This window comes from Diabrotica undecimpunctata, chromosome 4 (assembly GCF_040954645.1).
Source record: "Diabrotica undecimpunctata isolate CICGRU chromosome 4, icDiaUnde3, whole genome shotgun sequence".
Lineage (NCBI taxonomy): Eukaryota > Metazoa > Arthropoda > Insecta > Coleoptera > Chrysomelidae > Diabrotica > Diabrotica undecimpunctata.
This window is the reverse complement of record NC_092806.1, coordinates 107,316,546-107,339,270: the sequence shown is the minus strand read 5'-3', so window position 1 is coordinate 107,339,270 and position 22,725 is coordinate 107,316,546. Positions and strand designations below refer to the sequence as shown.

At 32.9% G+C, this 22,725-nt stretch overlaps 1 protein-coding gene across 1 annotated transcript in view; it reads left to right on the top strand.

The window, feature by feature from the left end:
• LOC140439837 (uncharacterized) overlaps nucleotides 1-22,725 on the top strand; it is an 895,210-nt gene that overhangs the window by 766,965 nt on the left and 105,520 nt on the right. The window contains exons 11-12 of the mRNA XM_072529991.1: nucleotides 6,531-6,737; nucleotides 12,394-12,642. Coding sequence (XP_072386092.1) covers nucleotides 6,531-6,737; nucleotides 12,394-12,642 — 456 coding nt within the window. The remainder of the gene's footprint in view (nucleotides 1-6,530; nucleotides 6,738-12,393; nucleotides 12,643-22,725) is intronic.

Below are 22,725 nucleotides of genomic sequence, written 5' to 3'. Positions count from 1 at the left end.
GGATTCTAAATTGGAGATATATAACAAGTGTTCAAAAAATGATATATTCAGACAGTGAACATAAGACACATGAAGACTCCAAGAAAAGGAAATAAAATTAAAAGATGAATTGAAAAGAGCCAATATAGATGTTTTAATATCTTCTGAATAATTATTATAAGAGTATAAAATAGGGGTGAATAGCTAGCTATATCTGGGATTTATTAATATGGAGAAGGCTTTTGCCATATTACCACTAAAATATGGAAATATTTATTTAATATGAATATTAATCATATCGTTATAAGACGCAAACAATCCTTTATAAACTAAGCTGTGTCAAAAGCAAAATATGAGATTAGAAATTTTAAACATTAAAGAAAAAAAGATTAAGGGAAGAGGTCTAAATCCCTTGTTGATTTGAATATTTATGTATGGAATAATGAAAAAAGTCAATAGAATAGAATGGAAATATGCTTTATTGTCACTGAAAATTGTACAATTTATGGCCAAAGCTTACAAAAAGTAAAAAAAAAAATAACAATAGCAATTAAAATTTACTAAAATTACATTAATCGTCAATATCGCAAAACAAAAGATAATAAAATATACAATCCATTGCAAAATTTAACTAAATTGCAAATTGACTATAATCAAATTAAGGCAGATATCGAGCACAGTTTATTTATTAAATCTCGCCCAAGTACTTTCGCTCCTAGAGCATATTCAGGGACATTACGTCAAATTTGGCGTATCCAACAATATATTGAGAATGTCATAAACATTAAAATATATATAAATACTTTAGTGGTTTATATCTAAACGTACTGTAATTTCTTAGTTATTTGTTAAGAAATTCTTCCACTGAATAATATACCCTTTCACATAGATAGGCTTTTGTCAATTTACGAATCTTAAGGAAAAAAGTTGTAGATTGAAATTACAAAGGGAGATGGTTGTTTAATTTTTTTGCCGAATATAATACAGATTTCTTTAATAAGTCAGTGGACGGGATCGCTAAATACACATCAAAGGTTGAATTTCTGGTGGAGTAGTCATGATTGGGTCTTGCTGAAAAACATGTAGATTTTTACGAATTAAGCAAACAGTTTCTAGAATATATAAAGAAGGACAAGTAAAAATCCCGTGATTTTTGAAGTAGCTTCTGCAATGTGTTATTCTACTGAGGCCAAAAAATACCGTATTGCTCTTTTTTGTAATTTAAAAATAACATCAGATCGGGCAACTGTACTAGAACCCCAAAAACGAAGGCCATATCGAAGATGAGACTCGAACAAAAAAAATACGTTATTTTGGAAGATGCTAAATTGATTTCCTTCGAAACAGATGTTATTGCATAACAGGCTGAGGCTAGTTTCTTAATTTACAAATCGATATGAAGGGACCATCGATATGATTGCTGTCTATAAAAATGACAAGAGATTTTACAGAATCAACGATACTCATCTGGCGGTTACTAAGAAACAAGAGTTGAAGTACTCCTTTAGAGGATAATGCTACTGTGTTTTCCACGTTAAAAGAGAGTAAATTAGAGTCGGACCAGGTTTTTATTTTAAGTAGATCAGAAATATAATTACATAAAAAGTTGAAATATTAGATATTAGAGTTCTTTCAGGTAATACTGGTATCAACAGCAAAAAGAAAAAGTTTTCTGTCAATTCATAAGTTGGTGCTGTCATTAGAAAGATAAGGAAAAGTAGAGAAACAAAGTCAAACAGAGAACAAAATCGTTATACTAGGTTGTCGAAATCTTTAAACAATAATTATTAATCGTGGATGTATATTTTCTGACGATGTATCAATAATAGCGATCAAAGAAAAGGGATTACAGGATAATATAACAAAAATAAGACTTAGATAATAATAATATCCAGACAGGAGTAAAGCAAATGTTGAAAATCAATATTTTTATCTTTATCTATTTTAGAAATAGATGAGATTAGATAGAGTAGAAATACGACCAATATTAATATTGATTTTGTTAAAGAGCTTAAGTTGTAAATTATGGCTGTTTTGTTTATTTGTAAAATAAATTTAGCGCGATGCACAGTTGTCGCTTGTCTAATATACATTAAACGAGGTAGACAAAATTTCTATGTGATAAAGTTTTAAAATGTTACCTTTATTTCCTTGTGTTTGTAATACCGGAAAACTCTTAATACAAAAAAATAAACAACGAGGCGTTTATTTAGTCTCCCTTTTAGTTCGTCAAAATAATTAACAAAGTTTCGTCTACCGTTTCTTCAACTGTAGGCAGTAAGATCGCAGTCAAAACAAAATTAGAAAATTACAAATTACAAATGATTTTACGTCGATAATATCGTAATAGTATTCCCAACATCTTGTTTCTTATGAAGTACGTGTTACTCTCTTTACACTTTTTTGCTTATATTTACTATTAATGAACAATATTGCTGTTATTGGACTTATGAAAATTGGAGAGTTTTACAAGATTTAACATCGAAACATATACCCAACATCCATTGAAATTAAACGTATGGACAGGAATTAATAGATATCGTAATATCAGAACATTCTTTTTGCAGCAAAAAATTAAACGAAGATGCATATCTAGAATTATTAGAGGACATATTGATCGCATCATCGTATCTTGACAAATAATTAAAAATAATAACAGGTACTCAGGTGATTTGTTTTTCCAACAAGAAGTTGCACGTCCTCATTATAGCATAAACGTAAGCGTAATAAATTAAACCTTAATTCACGGTTTCCTAGGCAATGGATAAGGCGAATAGGTCTTATTAATGCAGGTCACAATATTCTTTTATTTCATTCCCCTTTACTTCTTCCTATGAGGTTATTTAAAAAGCAACATTTATCATACCATTCCTGCTCCATTAGAACAACTAAAATGGTGCATAAAAATGTAGTCTAGTAACCCATTAAATGGTTTAAATGATTTGTAATTTCGTACAGAGGCTTTATAATTGTATGGACGTTGGTGGATTTTATTTTAAACATTTAATTAAATAATTACAGCTGGCAAGTAAAGTTTTTTGAATTATAAATTTGATAATGTAAAATTTGATTTTTACTAAAAACCCTACATGGTTTAACTGTTTTTTTCCTGTGCCGGTCTCATTCAAGAGGTATCCGTTATTGCTGAAGCTGAAGCTTATTGTATTCGCTACCCATTTTTGTTTCCTACAGTCTAGAATTTTTTGTATGTTCTAGAAGTTTCTAAAGGATTTTGTTTGGTGTGTCCTAAATATGCCAGGGTCTCCTCTTTGTTGCTCATATAGTTTTTGTTTTTTTGCTCTTTGCACGGCTCTTAATGATAAGTTTGATGTATTTAGATATATTATGTTGTATGATCTATGTAATAGTTGGTGATTCATGAAAAGTGTATGTAGAGTAGTGGAGTTAAATTATTTAACAAAAGAGCTGTGTTGCAGATTATACAGTTTTTTTCGAAAGAATGATGATTTCGATAGTATTATAATTATTGATGTGCTTTACTGGCCTAACACCATGTTTTAATTTTTTTTATACTAGCATATTCTTAAATCCTACAATATCACAAAAAATAAAAGAATTTTTTGACCTGTATATCGAGATTTTTACCTGAACACCTGTTATACGTCAGCTGCCAGATATTCGGTTGGCAAATGGTGCCGGTTTTGGTTAGGGTTTATGTTTTGACCAAGCTTGGCGGTAATGTAGACATTGGCATAGTGACGTCAGAATTCAACTATGATCATCTTACTCAAGTGTCCCATACTCTACTTTTGTTTGATCTTCTTTTATCAAGTTAATCTGTTTTTTCGTTGTCTTTGATACTATGATGTCCTGGTACCCAGACAAGCTCTACTTTGTTGTGGTCTTCCAATTCATTTAGTTCTTTGATACAATTTCTCACCAGCTTGGACGTTATTTTCTAACACGCCAGTGCCTTCAGTGTCGCTTAACTGCGACACAGAAGCGACTGACTGCGACGATATCATATCTTACCCTGTTTGTTGTGTTACTTCTTGTTTTTCCATACATTTCTGTCTGAAATAGACACGCTGTCTAAATTCTTAAAATTGTATCTGTTTGTCATGTGTACTTCACTCGCAAAAAAAAATCCATTGTCACAGTCTTTGTGATACTCAATTGCAATGTTCCTTTATTGCAAAGTTTCAGTGATTGTTTTATTCTGTAGACTCCCATCCTTGCTTCTCCTTGTATTATCAAATGCAAGGGGAGGCAGGCCTAGTACAGCCTCCATAGCTGCTATTGGAGTAGTATGCATGGCACCAGTTATCCCAATGCAGGCAAGTCTTTGCAGCTTGCTGAGTTTGGATTTTGCATCTGTTAGTGTCTTAGTCTACCACATCGTTGCTGTATAGGTAATTAAAGGTTTGATTATCATGATATACACTCAGTGCACCATGTCCAGCTTTGATCCCCTATTTTTTCCCATATATGAGTCTGACCCTCATAGGAGTTGTCACTGCACTGCTTGCTATTTTTTCTAATTGACGGTTTCAGGTAAGTTTCGAGTCTAGTAGAACCCCTAGATACTTTACCCCTCCCTTAAGCTAAATTTCTTGACGCTGCAGCTTAAGAGGGCCAAATTCCTCTAATTTCGTCTACGTGTGAAAGCGACTTGGTGAATTTGTGAGGACTTATATTTATCCCCTCTCTATAAGTCCATTGTCTCACTAGTTCTAGGGCATTGTTCATACGATCTCTGACTACTGTATTATACTTTCCTTGCGAAATGATTATCAGGTCATCTGCTTGTTTTATGATTCGCTTGATTTGCCTTTAAAGTCTAAATTTTTCGTTCATTATCAGATTCCACAGAATTGGGGACATAACTCCTGTGGATATCCTCTGTCGATCCAGGCTAACACTGTCTCTCCAAGTTAGTGGTATTTACCAATATATTCCTAAACATAGATTCCATCCAGTTTAAACAAATATATTCACATCTTTTGTAATATATTCACAAAAGAGAAACGACTGGGTATTATCAAAATCCACAGTCGAGGATATCACAACAAATATTGCCAAACTTAAATAAAGCTTAGCAGGTCACACTGCTAGACACAAGGACCAAGGCTGGAAGTCCATACTACAACATTGGAGACCTTACAAAGGTCGACGATCAAGAGGAACACCAAGATGAGATAAATGGACATAATAATAAGAATAGCTAGCACAAATTGGAAGTGCCTTGTTCAGGATAGAGATTGATGAAAGTAGTTGCGAGAGGCTTATATCCAAAAATGAACGAGAGAAACTAAGCAGAAGATATTTTCTAAGAAGATAAGTTAGTGTGGAAACAAATCATAAATACCTAAACATCCTCAATCACATACCTATCTAAGGATATACCACATCTATTTTCTATTGAAAATGTCTTAATATTGAGGGAGCCTTGTAACTGGCTACCTACATTCGAGGGTTGGAAATCCTTTGATTCCAAGCCTTACTTCAAAGGACTTGTGAATGGATGTATCTCCCTAGGTTTGGTTCTTCAGTGACCTTTAAATGATAAGGATTTTTAATATGAGCAAATATAGCTCCAGAGATATAAAGCACTTTTGAGTTTATCGATTTATAATTAAATATTTTAAGAGTAGAGGCCCAACACGGCCGTAGCTTACTATACAATATCAAAAAATTCTTTCTTTATAACACGTAAAAGAACACAACGTATGAGAAAATGCCCGATTTCGGCGGAAAGAAATATTTAATACGTGAATTGAGAGTGTTTAAAAATTCGATGCCTCAAGGACGATGTGTGAGAATGAACTGAACTGATAAATCACTACTTGATGCGTAAAAGTGAAGATTACTCCTCTTTTATTTAGGTGTGAAAACTATTTAAGAGGGTGAGACGCCAGTCAGTCGGGGTCGCGAACAAACTTGATGAAGTGACAATTACAGTTATTCTACACTAAGAAAAGTCTAAAGAATTACATTTTTATTTTATATTTCAAAACAATATGTTCATTTCTGGAACAAATATGTTTCAAATGTGACAAAGTTTGTGCTACTGTGTTTGTGGTATATATATATATATATATATATATATATATATATATATATATATATATATATATATATATATATATATATATATTTATATATATATACTATGCCCCCTTTAGAATAAAAGAATATATCTCTCGTGTACTACATATTTCTTCATCTGGGCTCTGATTTGATAAATGAACATTAAAAAATTATATAAAAGTTAGTGTTTCCTTAAAATTTCCAAAAAGTTATTTCACCTCGCACTGTTCATAGAAGTTAGCAATTCTAATTAACGAGATATTGTAATTTCAAACTTTAATGATTTTGTTTGGTTTCCACCAGCCATAGTCAGAATAATTTCCGAAGTTTCGTTTCACCGATTGGTCGGTTATAGACAGTAAGGTCGCAGTCAAAACAAAACCGACAAAACTCATAAAGTGCGAAAATTGTACAGCGTAAAGCAATAACCTGATATCACTTCCGCACAAACCGAGTCGTACGAGGCTTTTAATATAGGCAAAACTTCATTATATTACAGGTCGTTGACGGTGCTGCGTCCACCAAACTATCTGCAACTCAGAGCGTTATAACAAAAGTTGAAATTGTTGGCGGATCGACGAAGTTAGCAGAGCCGATAATTGCTAGCAAAGTGGAATCACGTAAAGAGCCGGAATCCAGTGTCGTATCCAGTATTGTTCAAGTTAAATCGGATAACGAAGCTGCACTCGTAATTGGAAACAACATTGGTAAGTGACGTGCAAGGATTAGATAAGCTGAAACTACTATTCGATAATCTTGTAATATAGCTTACGACAAATGGTTATGGTAGTCTAATCCTTTTGAAACTGTTACGGTAGCGTTTAACGAGATTTTTGTATCGGAAAATAAAGATTTGTATATGGTTTACGACTACAAATGAGCACATTCTCCCAATCACATAACTATAAAAGAGAAAAATTATTTGAGAATGGAAGTATATTTATATTAATTGAGATTTTTAATAGCTGTGATTTTAGTTTCTTTTAATTATACATTTGTATATACACTTTAATATTACCGTTTTATAATTTATAATACCGTTATTCCGTGATTTATACTACATTTTCACTTTTTTATTGCCAGATGATTTTTATTATCTTTTCCTTATCAGTGACGTTAGAAGTGTTACACCCAAAAGGAATACATTTCTTGAATTTAATTTTGTGGCAACAAGTTATATTTACATCAGGAATAAAACAATAACGTTGGCAAGAACATGTAATAAAAAAACAATTAATAATGTGTTTGGCGACACCATAGCTAAATACACTCCTGTACACGTCTAGGCATTGCCAAAATGATATGATCAATGTCTGCTTGTGGCACCTAGTTCCAAGCACTTGCACTTTATCGATTAACTGTGTCAGAGTATATGGAGGATGATGCAATGTCAACGATCTGCTTTCCATCATATCCCATGCATATTCGATAGGATTTAAATCTGGTGAACGGGGTGGCCGCGGCAAAACATTAACCCCAGATTCTTGGTGGAAGTCCATAGTAAGACGAGAACTATGGGGACGTGTGTTGCCTTGCTAAAAAAGGACGTGTCGACGGCCCTCTAGATAAGGCAGTAAAGTAGTTTGTAAGATGTTATTAACATAAAGCGCAACTGTCATACTGCTTCGAATAAACACAACTGTTAATTGGCCATCGTAGGCAATAGCCTCCAAACCATTACCCAACTGTCCTGTGTACATGTCTCTCAACAGCAAACCCGATATCTCGTAGCTCTCCACGGCGGCATCTTACCATCCAATGACCACCATGCATTTCTAAACAAAATCACGATTAATCGCTGAATGTTACATTATTCCATTTTTGTCATCAAATGCTGCCGTTCTCTGCACTATTTTAAACGTTGATAACAGTGTCCGCAGTCAAAGGAAGGTCTAGTTGTGGGCAAAACGAAACCAGTCCAAAGACTTAAAATGCGACTTTTAGTGTACGTATAGTAACAAATCTACCTTCTACTCAAAACCATTGGTCAGAAATTTGACGCGTAGTAGCAAAACCGTATCGCAGAGTCAGTAGTATAAAGCGCCTATCTTGATGCTCTGTGGTACGCCTTGGTTGACCAGTTGGTTTTCTTTGTGTTTCTTCACCTTCGTTTGTCCACACACGACACACATGCATAACCTTCATTGGCGTACAATTGACACGATGGCCAATTTCGCGATACGACAAACTCACATATCTATAGGCAACATCTGTTAAAAATTCTTCTTTTTTTATTCTTCCTCTTTTTATGTCTGTTTTCCATGTGCATCCAGCAAGTTGTCGTTCCATCGTTTTTATGGTCTTCCTACTGATCGTCTTCCTATTGGGGAACCGTCTCTTGCCGTCTTTACAACTCAATTTTTTTCATTCGGCTTATATGATCGTTCCATTCTACTCTTCTATTTCTTACCCAGTTCTTGATGTTTTCCACCTTGTATCTACGTCGTATATTTGTACTTCTAGCTCTGTCCCATAGTGTCTTACCCTCAATTTTTCAATTACCATCAAGTGTTTTTATCTCTTCTGTTTCTAACATCTTTTTTGTTTTCTCTGTGTCAGGTCTTGTTTCTGCCGCGTATGTCACTATTGGTCTGATGACTGTTTTGTAAATTCTGCCTTTCATTTCTTTTCCGATATTTTTATTTCTTCATATTATTGCCTGCGGATCAGTTTTCTCTATTCACTTGATCTTCCACTTTAGTTTCGAGGTAGAAGACCGGCAAAAGACCACTCGGGCGTTCCAAAATGCGATGGAGAGATAACATCCAACCAGATCTCCGGAAAATGAACATTCCATTTGACCCTAGGTTAATGGAATACCGAACAAATTGGAAAAAATTGTACAGTTAGCCAAGGCCCACCCAGGGTTGTAGCGTTACGTGATGATGATGATGATGAGTTTCGAGGTAGATAGATAATCTGATGCCTAGATAATTAAACTCCACCACTTGTTCTATTATCTGATCTTCCAGTTCCAATTTACATCTCAGTAAATTTGCTGCTGTAACCATGCATTTTGTCTTTTTTGGGGAAATTAACATCTTAAATTTTCTGGAGAATGTATTAAATTGGTTCAGCATACGCTGTAAGTCATCTTCACTTTGAGATAGCAGTATTGCATCGTCTGCATAGCAGATTATTTTAAGTTGTTTTTCTCCCATTTGGTATCCTTATGTAGTTCTTAAGTTTTTTATTATTTCATCTATACTCAGGTTGAACAATAGAGGACGTAGGAACTCTCCTTGCCTTATTTATTGTGTTGTTTTGGTAGATTTTTTTTGGATATTATTCCTAGAGGTATCTCTCTTGCGTACAGCAAGTGGATAACGTCTTTTAATTTGACCTGGTCAAATCCTTTCGAAAGGTCCATGAAACATAGATATGCCGGTTTTTTTTTCTAATGATTTCTCTTGCGCTTGCTTCATTATAAATAAAGCCTCGGTGCATGATCTTCCCGACATAAAACCTTGTTGTTCCTCTGCTAGTATTATAATTTCATTCAGTTTATTTGTTATGCTTCCTTTACTTTTTCCTTCTCAATATCTATTTCTTCGTTGGTCGTCCTCTGGTGTTGGTGGTTCATTATCGTCACCTTTAGCCAATAGGGATCGAAAATAGTCTACTCATGTTTCCTTCTGAATGTGTTTCGTTTTTATTAATATTGTTCTGAAGCTATTTTCTTGTGGCATATTAAATTAATTAGTATTTAAATGGAAATTGAAACGTCAATAAACGTATTTTAACCTTTAATTGTGGCTTATTCCCATTTAAATAGTAATTCGTTCGTTCATCTCTTTTTTTTGTCCTCTGATCATTCTCTATATTTCTTTTTGTGTTTCGTAGAGGTCGTGTTTCATCTGTTTCGAGAAACTCTGCCAGTGTTCCTTTTATATTTGTCTAACTAAAGTATTCTTTTCATTTCTGATTTGTTTATAGTGGTTGTATGCATGTTGTATTTGTTGTGTTCTGTTTTGTGAACAGGTTTTCTTCTTTTTTTCACATTTTTTCTTCACTTCTTCTGGTCTTTTTTTTTTGATACGTTAGTGTTCGTTACTTTCCTCTTTCCAAGTGATTCTGTTGCTACGTTAATTATGTTATTTTTGAGTATTTCCCAGCTTTTCTCGCTGTTATCGTTTTCTAATATTTCATTCCCAGCGATCTTCTCTAATCTTCTCTTCTTGTATAAGTATTCCGTTGATTCCGTATTTAGTCCTTTGACTTTTAGTTTTGTTTGTGTTGGCACCGCTCTCTTGGGTGAAAAGTATTTCAGGATAATTCTTATTTTACATAATAATTGTCTATGGTCGCTACCTACATCTGCTGAGTTGAGGCATCTTACGTCGAATATTTTCGATTGATATATATATCTGTTGATTATAACATAATCTATCATAGATCTTTGTCCACGAGTGGTATTAAATGTATATTTTTGTTAGCCTTTGTGGTCAAAAAATGTATTGTATATTCTTAGTTCGTTATTCGTTATTCTAAAAAATTCAGTCCAAGAAAATATTTTTTCTGGTTGTAACATTTCTAATGTCACTGATCATAATATGCTAATATTTATTAAAACGTTGTTTGAAATTATTATACGTTTATTATTCGTTGCATATGCAACTATTGAGCCTTACATTTATATTGTACTACTTTATGTTGGTGTGACAGTAGGCTACAGCCTACTGTCACACCTGTTTAATATACTCACCAAAGTCATAACTACTCGACTAACAAGGAAATTAGACGAATACCAACCATATGAACAGGCGGGTTTTAGAAAAGGCTATTCAACTTCCGATCACCTGTTAACCACAAAAATATTAATAGAAAAATGTAACGAATACAAGTTTCCAGTTTTCCTAGCATTTGTAGACTACGAAAAAGCTTTCGATACCATAGAACACACGGCCGTAATAAACGCAATGTAAAATTGTAGAATAGATAGCAGATATATTAACTTAATAAAAGAAACTATGAACCAAGCTACAGCTACATACTACCTAAATGAAAATGAACACACGAACCCTGTACCATTAAACAGGGGAGTCAAACAGGGAGATACTTTATCACCCAAACTGTTCATCTTAGTTTTGGAGGACGTTTTTAAAAACCTAAATTGGAAATATAAGGGAATAAACATCAATGGCCGCTACCTCAGTAATCTACGATTTGCATATGACATAATCCTGATAGCTACTGACTTACAAGAAATGCAAACCATGCTTTTAGAACTACATACCGAATCTTCTAAAATGAGACTGAAAATGAATTTAAACAAAACAAAAGTCATGCACTCCGAAGACACCGTGACAATAATAAACGATAAAGTTATAGAAAAAGTTGAAGAATATATACTTAGGACAAAAAATAATACTAAATAGGGAAATTCAAACTGAAGAAATAAAAAGAAGAAGAAAGTTAGCTTGGGCAGCATTCGGTAAACTAAACTATATACTCAGAAATCAACAAATTCAATTACATCTTAGATCTAAAGTTTTTGATGCATGCATTATTCCGATATTAACTTATGCGGCACAAACATGGACAATCACAAAAAAGAATATGAATATACTTAGAGTCACTCAACACGCGATGAAAAGAGCAATGCTAGGTATATCACTTAAAGACATGAAAACACATGGATAAGACAGAAAACCAAAGTCACCGATGTGGTGCAAAAATCATTAAAGTTGAAATGGGAATACGCTAAACATGTAGCTAGGAGCGATCTAAACAAATGGCACAGATCAATTTTAACCTGGAGACCATACCAACACAAAACACCCAGAGGCAGACCTCCTATGAGATGGACAGATGATCTGAAAAGGACTGCCGGGAAAAATTGGCTACAAGTAGCGTACAATAAATAACAATGGAAAGGAAGACTTGAACAGGCTTATGTTCAGATGACGTTCAGAGGACATGAATGGCTAGACGAAGAAGAAGAAGACTTTATGTTCGATATTCCAAGCTTGTATCTTATTGTATACGTTTTGTTTAAATACTGATCAAGTTTATATACAGTATATGTATAAAAGCGAAAAATTACCTTTTGGTTACCTGAACTGTGTAACGGTTTTTATGATGTTTTAGTGACGTAATCTTAAATATTGCAAATGGGCGCCTTCTTAAGTTCTCTAGAAAACACTTTATCTGCGTCAACTCAAATATCTCAAAATATTCACTTAAAATAAATTTTGTGCTGCATTTTATTTTCTGAACAATAAACTTATAAATATATATATATATATATATATATATATATATATATATATATATATATATATATATATATATATATATATATACATAAATTAAACATTAAACTTCTGTAATACTAAACTGATTGTCTGATTGTCTGTCTAGGAGAACCTGAATACGACTTTCTCTCCAGACAACCATCAGAAGTCGTCGAAGAAACTTTTAAAGTCGTGAATTTAAAACCCAGCTCAAAATTCCTGTTAAAACATCGACCAGCTACCGAAGTAAAGAAAAATGTCGCAGCCAAAAGAAGTGAACATCCCACAGGACTAGTGACTAAATTGGGAGGTACAGTGGTCAAGGACGGTGTAACGACTGTAATTGAAACAAGTGTCATTGGGACGTATATTTCAGGTAAGTCTCTTGTACTTTTTGTTTGTTTTACGGGTCACGTGTAATTACTTGAGAGCATATCCTAAGTTAAGGTACTTTATTTTTAGTTAAGTTAAATACAATCCACTTATTGTTGTTCGTGTTGGTCGGCTACAGTTGTACGATAAAAGTTTGATTACAATGAATTCTAAAAGGTGTTTCCAATAGAAGTTTTAATATAAAATAAGGACTGCATTAGTACTGTAGATGAATACAATTATAAGAAAAAAATTGTTTATTCATAATTCAAGTCTATTTACAAGAATTAATCTAAACCCTTTTTAAAAATATACCGCAAAAGGTAATAAATTGCATTTACTGTTTGAAATCTGTTTGAAAAAACTATTTTAACCGATAGCCAGTTTTTTATTATTTATAAACTTAACAAATTCTCTTCTTAGATTTATCAATAGGGTTATTAAATTATTAGAGCCACCTAGTACAATTCAATTTTTTTTAAATAGGTACATAATTGAGCTGTATAATATATTGCGTTTGTTTTCATTTGATTATATTTATGAAACTTAATGAAAGTACAATAAATAGTTGAAACAGTGACAACACAGCGGGGGTGGCAATACGTGACTCAGATACCATTTTTTGTCAGTGCTGTTCAGCCTAGCTTGCAACTCGTGTGCATATTATTTTGTAAACTTGGTGTTTAGAGCTAGAATAAATAGTTTCTATTGCTTTCTAGTAATATTATGAGAGTCATATACTATTTTTTGTGAATTTATCAAATACTGCATGTTCGTTACTCCAGTGGTATCAGAACATCATGAGAAAAGCAAAAGACCTCTCACCAAGGAAAGTAGCGAAAATAAAAACTTTATTATTGAACATTTATTACTCCAACAGAAAAATAGCATTAATAAAAAAAGTTTCAAGGGCAACTTTGGACCGTATAAAAAAAAACTTAAAAATTTGAATTTTACCTCATGGCGCAAACAAAAATGTGGTCGAAAAAACCTTACAACACCATGAGAAGAAAGAAAAATTCTGGATATTGTCTTGGCAAATAGAAAACAACCTCAAGGGTTTTTAATGAAAATAATGCAGGATTCTGACATCAATATTTCACCAATGGCAGCTCGTCGTCAAATAAAGGATCTGGGGTTTCTAACTTGTCGCCCTGCAAAAGAAGTCATGAAGTAAAAAGGTTTCAATGGGCGAAAGATCATAAAGATTGGACCATTGATGATTGGAATCAAGTAAATGAAATTCTTCTTCTTTGCGTGCCATATCAGAATTATCTGACGTTAGCGATCATCATGATGACATTACTTAACAATATTTTTCTTTTATGTAGGATGCAAATCCTCTATCCATGCTCTATCCATGAGGATGCAAATCCTCATGGATAGAGCTGAATTTATTAGAAGGCCTGGGGAAAAATACAATTCAAATTATATTATAAGGACGGTAAAGCACCCCCTGAGCATCATGGTGTGCTCTATCATAAGCAGTTAAGGAACTGGTAGACTGTACATTGTTGAAGTAACAATACGACAGGACCAGTACTTGAGACTGCAAACAAAAATGCTTCCCCAGATTCAGGAGTGGTTTTCGAATAAGAGTTTCACGTTTATGCACGTTATCACAAGGCAAAAACTGTTACAAAATTACTTGCTGAAAACGAGATAAAGGTGCTCTAAACTAAACAGTTTCCGAGAAGAAAGGCAACAGCTTGTCGCAGAATTAAAGCACTGCGTCTTAAGTACCAAACTTTAGCACAAAAACAAGCTCTTACACCACAACAGAAGCAATCAAGACATACTTGCTTTAAACCATCAGCTTCAAAATCAGGGTAATATTTACAAATGATAAAATTTTTCAATCTTCTAAAAGGGGCAAAATTGGGGTGTATAGACCAGATAATAATAGATTTAATTCTCTATATATTAATAGATATCGAGCACCTGGTCATTTTAGCGCCAATGTATGGGGATAGATTTCATCTACAGGAATGGGGATTGTATCGCGTATTGATGCCAGGTTTGTTGACCAGACTTCTCTGAATATGCTAGACAACATCATGTTTCCCAGTGTAGAACACTTGTATTCAGAAAATTATTTTAGCCTCCAACAAGATAACTGTCCCGTTCACGCTGCAAATATAATAAACCAGTGGCTCCAGAAAACGAAATCGAAACCTTACAATGGCCCAGCTATGGTCCAGTATTAAACCCAATCGAAAATGTGTGGAGAGTTATTATAAAAGATTGTAGCTGCGTAATTTTATACCTCAAAATGCTGAGGCGCTGTGGCACGGTATACAACAGTTTTGGGAAGAACTTTCTGAAGAACACAATTTCATAGTTCCTTTTACGCAGGTGGACCGAAGACAACAAGCTGTTATTAATGCTGATGGAGATATTACAAAATAATAATTTTATTTTTACATACCTAAATTTAGTATAGTTTTGGCCTTCCAGACCCTCGCTTTTTTTTTTCGAGACTTTCTTATTCTCCATTTTTTATTAATAGAAAAACTGTGGTTCTGCTCATGTTAAAATGTTTTGCTGCCTCTCATAGTGCCCAGTTATCTTTTAATTTGGTCACAATTCTTGCTTTAATCTATTGTTGAGTGTTAAGTCGTTTGTTTTATTTCTTAATAATAATAAAGATAATAACAAGAACCCTATTTTATGTAAAAACTATCATTTATATACTACTCTTTATAAATACAGGAATCAAAATCAAAATAAAAAATTTAGACCTTAATAATAATTATTACAATTTATGAATTAACATATGTAATCAATTGTTTGTTGTTTGTTTGTTTATTTCATTACTTGTCTGTCATAATAAATATAATATAAGACCAGTCAAATAACTGCTCAAAATTATCAAATCTTACTTCTTCTTCTTAAAGTGCCCTCTCCTCAATGGAGGTTGGCTACTACAATTTTAAAATCTTCTCTATCTTCAGCTGTTCTTATTAGCTGTTCAAAATTTAGCCCTGTCCATTGTCGGATGTTTCTGAGCCACGATAGTCTTTTCCTTCCTAGGCCTCTCTTTCCCTCAATTTTTCCTTTCACTATAAGTTGGGCATATTGGTACTTATTATTTCTCAGTATGTGGCCTAGGTATGATGTTTTTCTAACTTTTACTGTGTTAAAAAGTTCTCTTTCCTTGCCTATTCTATGCAGCACTTCTTCGTTTGAGGTATGCGATGTCCATGAAATTTTGAGCATTCTCCGGTAGGTCCACATTTCAAAGGCCTTCAATTTATTTACGGTTGATGTTTTTAGGGTCCACGTTTCAACTGCATATAGAAGAGTCGACCAAACGTAGCATTTTGATAAACGTAGTCGAATTTCGAGTTTTATTCGAGAATCACAAAGCAGTTTTTTTATTTTTTCGAAAGATTTTCTGGCCTGTTCTATTCTCGATCTTATTTCTAGATCAGGATTTAGGCTGCTATCGATCCAACATCGCAGGTACTTAAATCTATTGACCTGTTCTAAAATGTGCCCATTTATTGTGCAAGGTTGAGGTACGTTTTGGTTTTTTCGGATTGACATCACTTTGGTTTTTTACACAAATCACAAATCTTACTAAGAGTTGTAATAGTTTTTTTAGGAACCAGCTGTACGTTTACCAAAAAATCTATTTTGCTATTTTTTACGGGAGTAATTAGCACCAAATACATCAAATATTAATGCAACCTTGTTTATTAAAAACGTCTTATTTGGTGCTTCGTGGAACAATTTTAAAATATCTTCTCTAGACAGAACTTTAAAATTTTTAGGTTGGTATGCTTTTGACCTTTGTTTCAAATATTCGCTTAAGTTATGATAATAAGCGATGTTAAAATTCTTATTTACTTTTACTGTCTTCTTTACCATTGAATATTTGGATCATATGGAACTCGGAGAAAACGTTTCAGCGAGATTGCCGAAATATCAAAGCAGCACTGTTTCATTGTTACGTTCTACACAGTTTTTTGCCATCCAGTTAAGTAATTTGTTGTACTGTCTGTCGTATGCTTTTCTCGATTTCTTTGGCAACAAGTTTTTTGTTGTTTTTTTTTGCGATTTTTTCAAGAATTTCAAAACTTTTCTCTATATTCACTTTTTAGGTTGGAGGGCAGCAGATGTTTATTTATGTTTGACATCCTCACCCTAACGCCATTGTCTACTCTACTATGAAACATTTTCTGAATTATTTAAAATATTACAATATGTGAATACAATAACAAATTAGTATGAAATAAAAGTTTGTATGCACTGTGGACATTATTAGATGTGTATTCCCTCAGGCGACGTACAAACACCCATGCCAGAGGCCCTCGTGTTTATTAGATAGTCGCCCCCAGCAATTAACATATGTACTTAATGCCATAATATATAATTAACTATTCTACAGTTGTATTAAGAGTTCAGCTTAAATTATTTATTATCTTTTATGTTGTTAGATCGTTTTCTTTTATGGATATTTTAAAAAGTCCAGAATGGAAACAAACATTGTAACGTGCAAATATTCTCTTGCATCAACTTCACGAATTCCTTGTCAAGCTTTTGAGTAGTGATAAAGTAGACAAAATTTTATGAATAAAAAAACAAAAAAATCTTCTTTAAATCTATCTTGTTTTAATTTAATTACACTTTATTGGTTACTAGACTTTCTACTTTTTTTTCTAACAAAAATGACCCTGCATCAACTACTAAGAATTATTAGCAGGGGGTACAAACACAAATTACAAGTATTCAATTTCTTACAATGTATATATAACTTAAATATATTCTATTAAATATTGTAAAAATTAATGTCTTTCAAATATTTCAGCACTTGGTTGAACCGGCAGCTTAGTAGATCCTTCATGTTGGTAGAGAGGTTATTTTTTCTTCTTTCTTGTGTGTATGTTTTGCATTCTAACAGAATATGTTTCACAGTGATTTGTGTCTTGCAGTTGTGGCAGAAAGGGATGGCTTCTTTATTTATTAAGTGAATATGGGTTGGGTTCATCACTTGTTCACAACGTTTGAGTGGGAGTGGTAAGGTGGTGCTGAAAATTTTTATGACATCTTTTAATTTGTTCAGGTTCAGGAGTATAATTTTTTTAGGTTTATTACAGAATTCTCTTTGAAGTGAGTTTCTTGTATACACAGTATTAGTGGAGAATATTTTTGAATTAATAGTTTGAGTGATTCGAGGTGAGCGAAGTACCCATTTGGGTTCCATTGAAGGATTAGTGATTTATCCATCGGATTTTTCAGTCTCTTCCGTTAAAGATGTGTGAGTGGGGTTAAGTTTTTTCTTTAATCTGGTAATATTGTTTTTTAATTTAGAGTTGTGAGAGTAACAATGAATAAAGTTAAGGATATCGGTTAATTCGGAAGGTTCATTTGAGTAGTTCTTTAAGATAGTTTCAGGATGTTTAGCATGAAGGGTATTAACTAGAAAGTCGCATATTTCATTAAAATTTAATATGAATGGGGGTGATCGGTTTTCAATTTTGTCTTTTATCAATTCTAGAGAACAACTAATGTCGTCGTTAGAGGTTTTAGTTTGTTTTTTAGGTTTTTTTTAGTTTATGTGTGATAGGAGGAGTAAAGATTTGTGAGTCCGTTTCTGGGTTACTTTGGTCGATGTCAGGTGAGGATGGGATTTGTCTTTTAACTTAAGTAGATACTTGAGTAAGTTGTTTATTAATGAAGGTTGCAGAGTTACAGTTTCAACAGGATTATTAATATTATTTAGATTTGATGATATTGTTTCTTTTGGTAAGGAGGGTTGACTTGCGTTTTCTATAGTTTCAGTTATGCTGGCGTTCGTTTCCATGTTTTGTTGTGTTTCAGGATCTCTATCATCTATTTCAGGTGTCGTATTTGAAGAGGTTTCTGAGCGTACGGTTGAGGAGTTAGCAGTTGTTATGATGGGACAATCTGTATCGTTATGTCCAATAGTCTTGCACTTAGAGCAGTTTAGTCCATCAATAGAGAGGAATAAACGATAGGTTTCATTGTGGAATACATTGAAGGAGTCAGGAATGGAGGTATTATCAAGGGGCGAAATAAATACTTACCGTCTGAAGCTTAAGACGTGGCTATATTCGGTTTCTGCCATACCAACTCTTAAGAAAGTCATCTTGGAAACTGCAGTGATGCCTAATTTTTGTAATTCTGCTTCAATGATACTGTTTGGAATTGAAGGACATGCGTTAGAAATTGCAAGTCGTTGTGCTGGTGTGATTAATCTTCTTATCTCTATTTCTGACTCATTTATATTAATATATTTGTAGGAATGAAGAAGCATATCGACTATATTTTTGGTAGAGAGGTAGATACATATTCTGTTATTTGGAATTCTAGATGCAAACAAGACGTTACGTGGACCAACCAGTGATCCAATTGCTACGATGTAATTGTGGATTTTGATGCCTTCGATACTGGAGAGTACTACTGCTTGGTCCTCTGTTGGGTGTTTGAACGTATTTACTACATTGAAATAAGTATTTTTTGGTGTATTTGAAGTAGAAGTAGTCATGTTGTTAATTGAAGTCATTTTTATTTTGTTTCCCGCGTTGCCGCAGGTCCGGTCCTGTCACCGGCCAAAGAACCGGCGTGGATCTGTTCCGAATGGTTCCAAAAAACCAGTTGAAAAAACCAGTAGGTTGAACTTGATTCGAATTGTATAGGTTATATTTACTATTGTAATATCTTATATAAAGGTTTTTTGTTACTCACGTCGGATTGAGTTGATTGGCATTATCACTGCACTATTATTTGTTGATAGTATTTAAGGATATCAAATTTTTGTTCCGTATTTTACATTTAAAAATTGAAAAATAACAGAGCGGTTTAAAACGTGGTATAATCATGCCACTGTCAGGGCCGTCTCCTTCCTACTTTTTATTAACCAATCATTGTAGTGCTTTTATGTAAGGTTGTAGAAACCCTTATTACTTTCTCGTGTATAATATATTTTCATCAAGGTTCTGAAACTACTTTCTTGTGGCATGTCTACTTTAAATATTATGTTGATATGAAATTAAGCCACAATTATTGGTTGTAATGAAAATCACATTTTTAACTAACAGTGTGTAACTAATAGTATTTGATGTTTCAACTTCCACTTTGGAAATCGTTTTCAAAAACTTATTATCAAAATTCTGGAAAGATATATAACCAAAGTTATTTGTTATTATGTTATGTAATTTTAAAATTGACATACGTGTCCTCGATATTGTAGACAGCAGCATTTAAATGGCTGAAAAAATTGGAGGGTGGTGTTTTTACCCGAGGAATATCAAATTATCATTATTTTTGATGTTTATTGTGTTATATATTTGATATTTGTATAAACTCTATTGTAATTGTGATCGTGTAGATTTTTGTATTGTGTGTGTTGCATATGTATTGTGTGTAAGATTGTAGGTGGTGTTTTTAGACTTCCTGTCATATTTTCATACAAAGTCGGACTAGCGTAGTGGAATAAGTCCGTATCAGCAGGCTTGTGTTCAACTAAACTAAAAGATTCATTGAGAAGTTTTATATTGACAGAACTCTGCATCATTCTTTAGTCAACTTTAATGCACTTGTAATATTGTATAGAGTGACTTAAGAGTTTTCCAGTGAAGGACGTCTTATACAATGGCAGGAAAGTTGATTTTACCTGCTGCTGACGTTATAACAAAACTGATGCTCGAGAAGAATGTCGTTAATCAGCTCTTGAAAATACCCCGATTACAGTAATACCATCAAAGGAATTTGCGACGTAGATGTTGATAATACCGATCAAATAAATAAATTTTAGATCAATTTAACTGCTCTGAAAACCAAATATTTTGAGATTCAGCTAGATGAAGCGACAAATGCCCACAAAGACGCTTATTTAAACTATTAAGTTAGGTATTAACAACTCTAATGTTGCTAACATATTAACAGCATTAGAGTAGTTCGATTTTGCCTACTTCGGAATTCGTTTTGAAAATCGTATATTGAGAACAATTTCCGAATTGAAAAGAAAACATCAAAATAAACTTATTTTCATTTAGAATGGTGATTAATTACATTGAAGGTAATATGTAATTCTTGATTTTTTGTCCAAATGTGTGATGACATTGACACTGAACATTCATATCTTTTATTTAACACCAGTGCATTAATCACCTCGGTGCAATTCATTACCAAGAGTATGAATTCAGAAATAAAATGTTTTCAATGTAGTTTAAATAAAATCGTGTTCTTATAAGTATCCAATTACATTTGAAATAATTCCCAGTTTTGTATTGTATATATTTTTATTTTTGCTCTCAACGTTAGTGCGCCTTCTTTATTTTTAGATTTATTTATGTTTTTATTTTCCTCCTGATTACAATTACTAAAAAATAAATTTACCAACTATTCACAGAGTTTTTAATTAAAACTAAAGTGTTATAAAAATATAAAAGTTTAACTTAGATATCTGAGCATGGAACTTATTTAAATTTAAGAATTTAAACCTGAAATTATCAGGTCTCGAGTACTGCTTTTTATTAAGGGCGCCTTCGGAACGGAAATAACCTAATCTTTAGGGCACAATGACTTTAAAAACTTTAGAAACCTCTGAATTAAAGTAAGATTTCTATTCTAAAAATAAAAGTGAAACTGGAACAAACCATGAAGTGGAAATATCCAGGAGTGGCTAGTATACCTGTTGAATACAATGCACGTGGTGTTCGTGTGTATTAAGGTATAAAAAATGCTTATTAAAAGCTTAAAATTTTTATTGTAAAGAAGATCTTTTCGGAATTAAATCATTCCATCATCAGTTTACTAAAAGAGAGAGTAAAAATACCAATATTAAAAAACAAGTAAGTTAAAATTTAAATATATAGAAAGAACACGTTGGTTTTTTACTACTTACATAAAAAGTTGTTAAAAACATTGTATGGCCACATAAAAACATTGGAAGGACATCCGTATTAAAAAATCCTCATGGTATTTATCAAGGTAAATGCAATAGACTGTTAACTTGATTATTAAAAACTGAAAATGGGGGCATCTTACATGACCCCCTTTAGTTGGTGAGGTTTTATCGACTTACATTTCCTCTGATCTGTGCTGGAGTCTTGGGCTAACTGATAGAAAGATGGTATGAAAAATCAGTTAGTACCCGTCAATGTCAAGTGGAATGATGTAGTAGGAGCAAAAGTCATTGTGTTTAAGTTTGTGAATAGGCAGTTTTTAGTGAAGAATTGTGTTTTGTGTATAGTAGGATCAATAGCAATTTTTGATATTTTAAAAAAATTGGGAGAATGTAAAACAATGAGTGACTGTGATGTAAAATAAATTTGGTATACCAAGGTAAGGCAAAATTTAAGTTAGGTAGTTAAAATTAATAAATCATTTTAAAGGCGATGAAAAGAATGTTATTTCCTAATTGTTTCCTTGTATGAAGTAAGTATAGATAGAAGTTGGTTTAAAATTTATGGAAGATGAATCGAGGAAAAAGAAATAAAAGAAAAAGAAAGAAAAGGAAATGGGAGATGAATGTAAAGATGTAAGCTGAGGATACTGAAACTGATTGTGATAAGAAATTGGTAGATGTAAAGTGAGTATTTATAAGAAAACTTTTGTGATTAGTTAGATAGTAGTTATTGGAGAGGATGGGAAATTGGATATTGGAAAAGGGGGATGTTAGTTTATTAACGGTGATAAGAATAGAGCTAAGTATGGCGGATTATATAAAGTGATATTAAGCTATGGGAAAATAGAACGAAATGTAGAAGTAAGTCAACTGGATTTGAAGTTAAAAGACAGAAAGTTAGATCAGGAGAATAATTGTCGATGAAGTGGGACAAAGTCTCTGTTGATGCTGGTGTGACGATGGTGTCACACAGGTTTTCTTATAAATACTCACTTTACATCTACCAATCTCTTATCACAATCAGTTTCAGTATCGCCAGCTTACATCTTTACATTCATCTCCCATTTCCTTTTCTTTCTTTTTCTTTTATTTCTTTTTCCTCGATTCATCTTCCATAAATTTCAAACCAACTTCTATCTATACTTACTTCATACAAGGAAACAATTAGGAAATAACATTCTTTTCGTCGCCTTTAAAATGATTTATTAA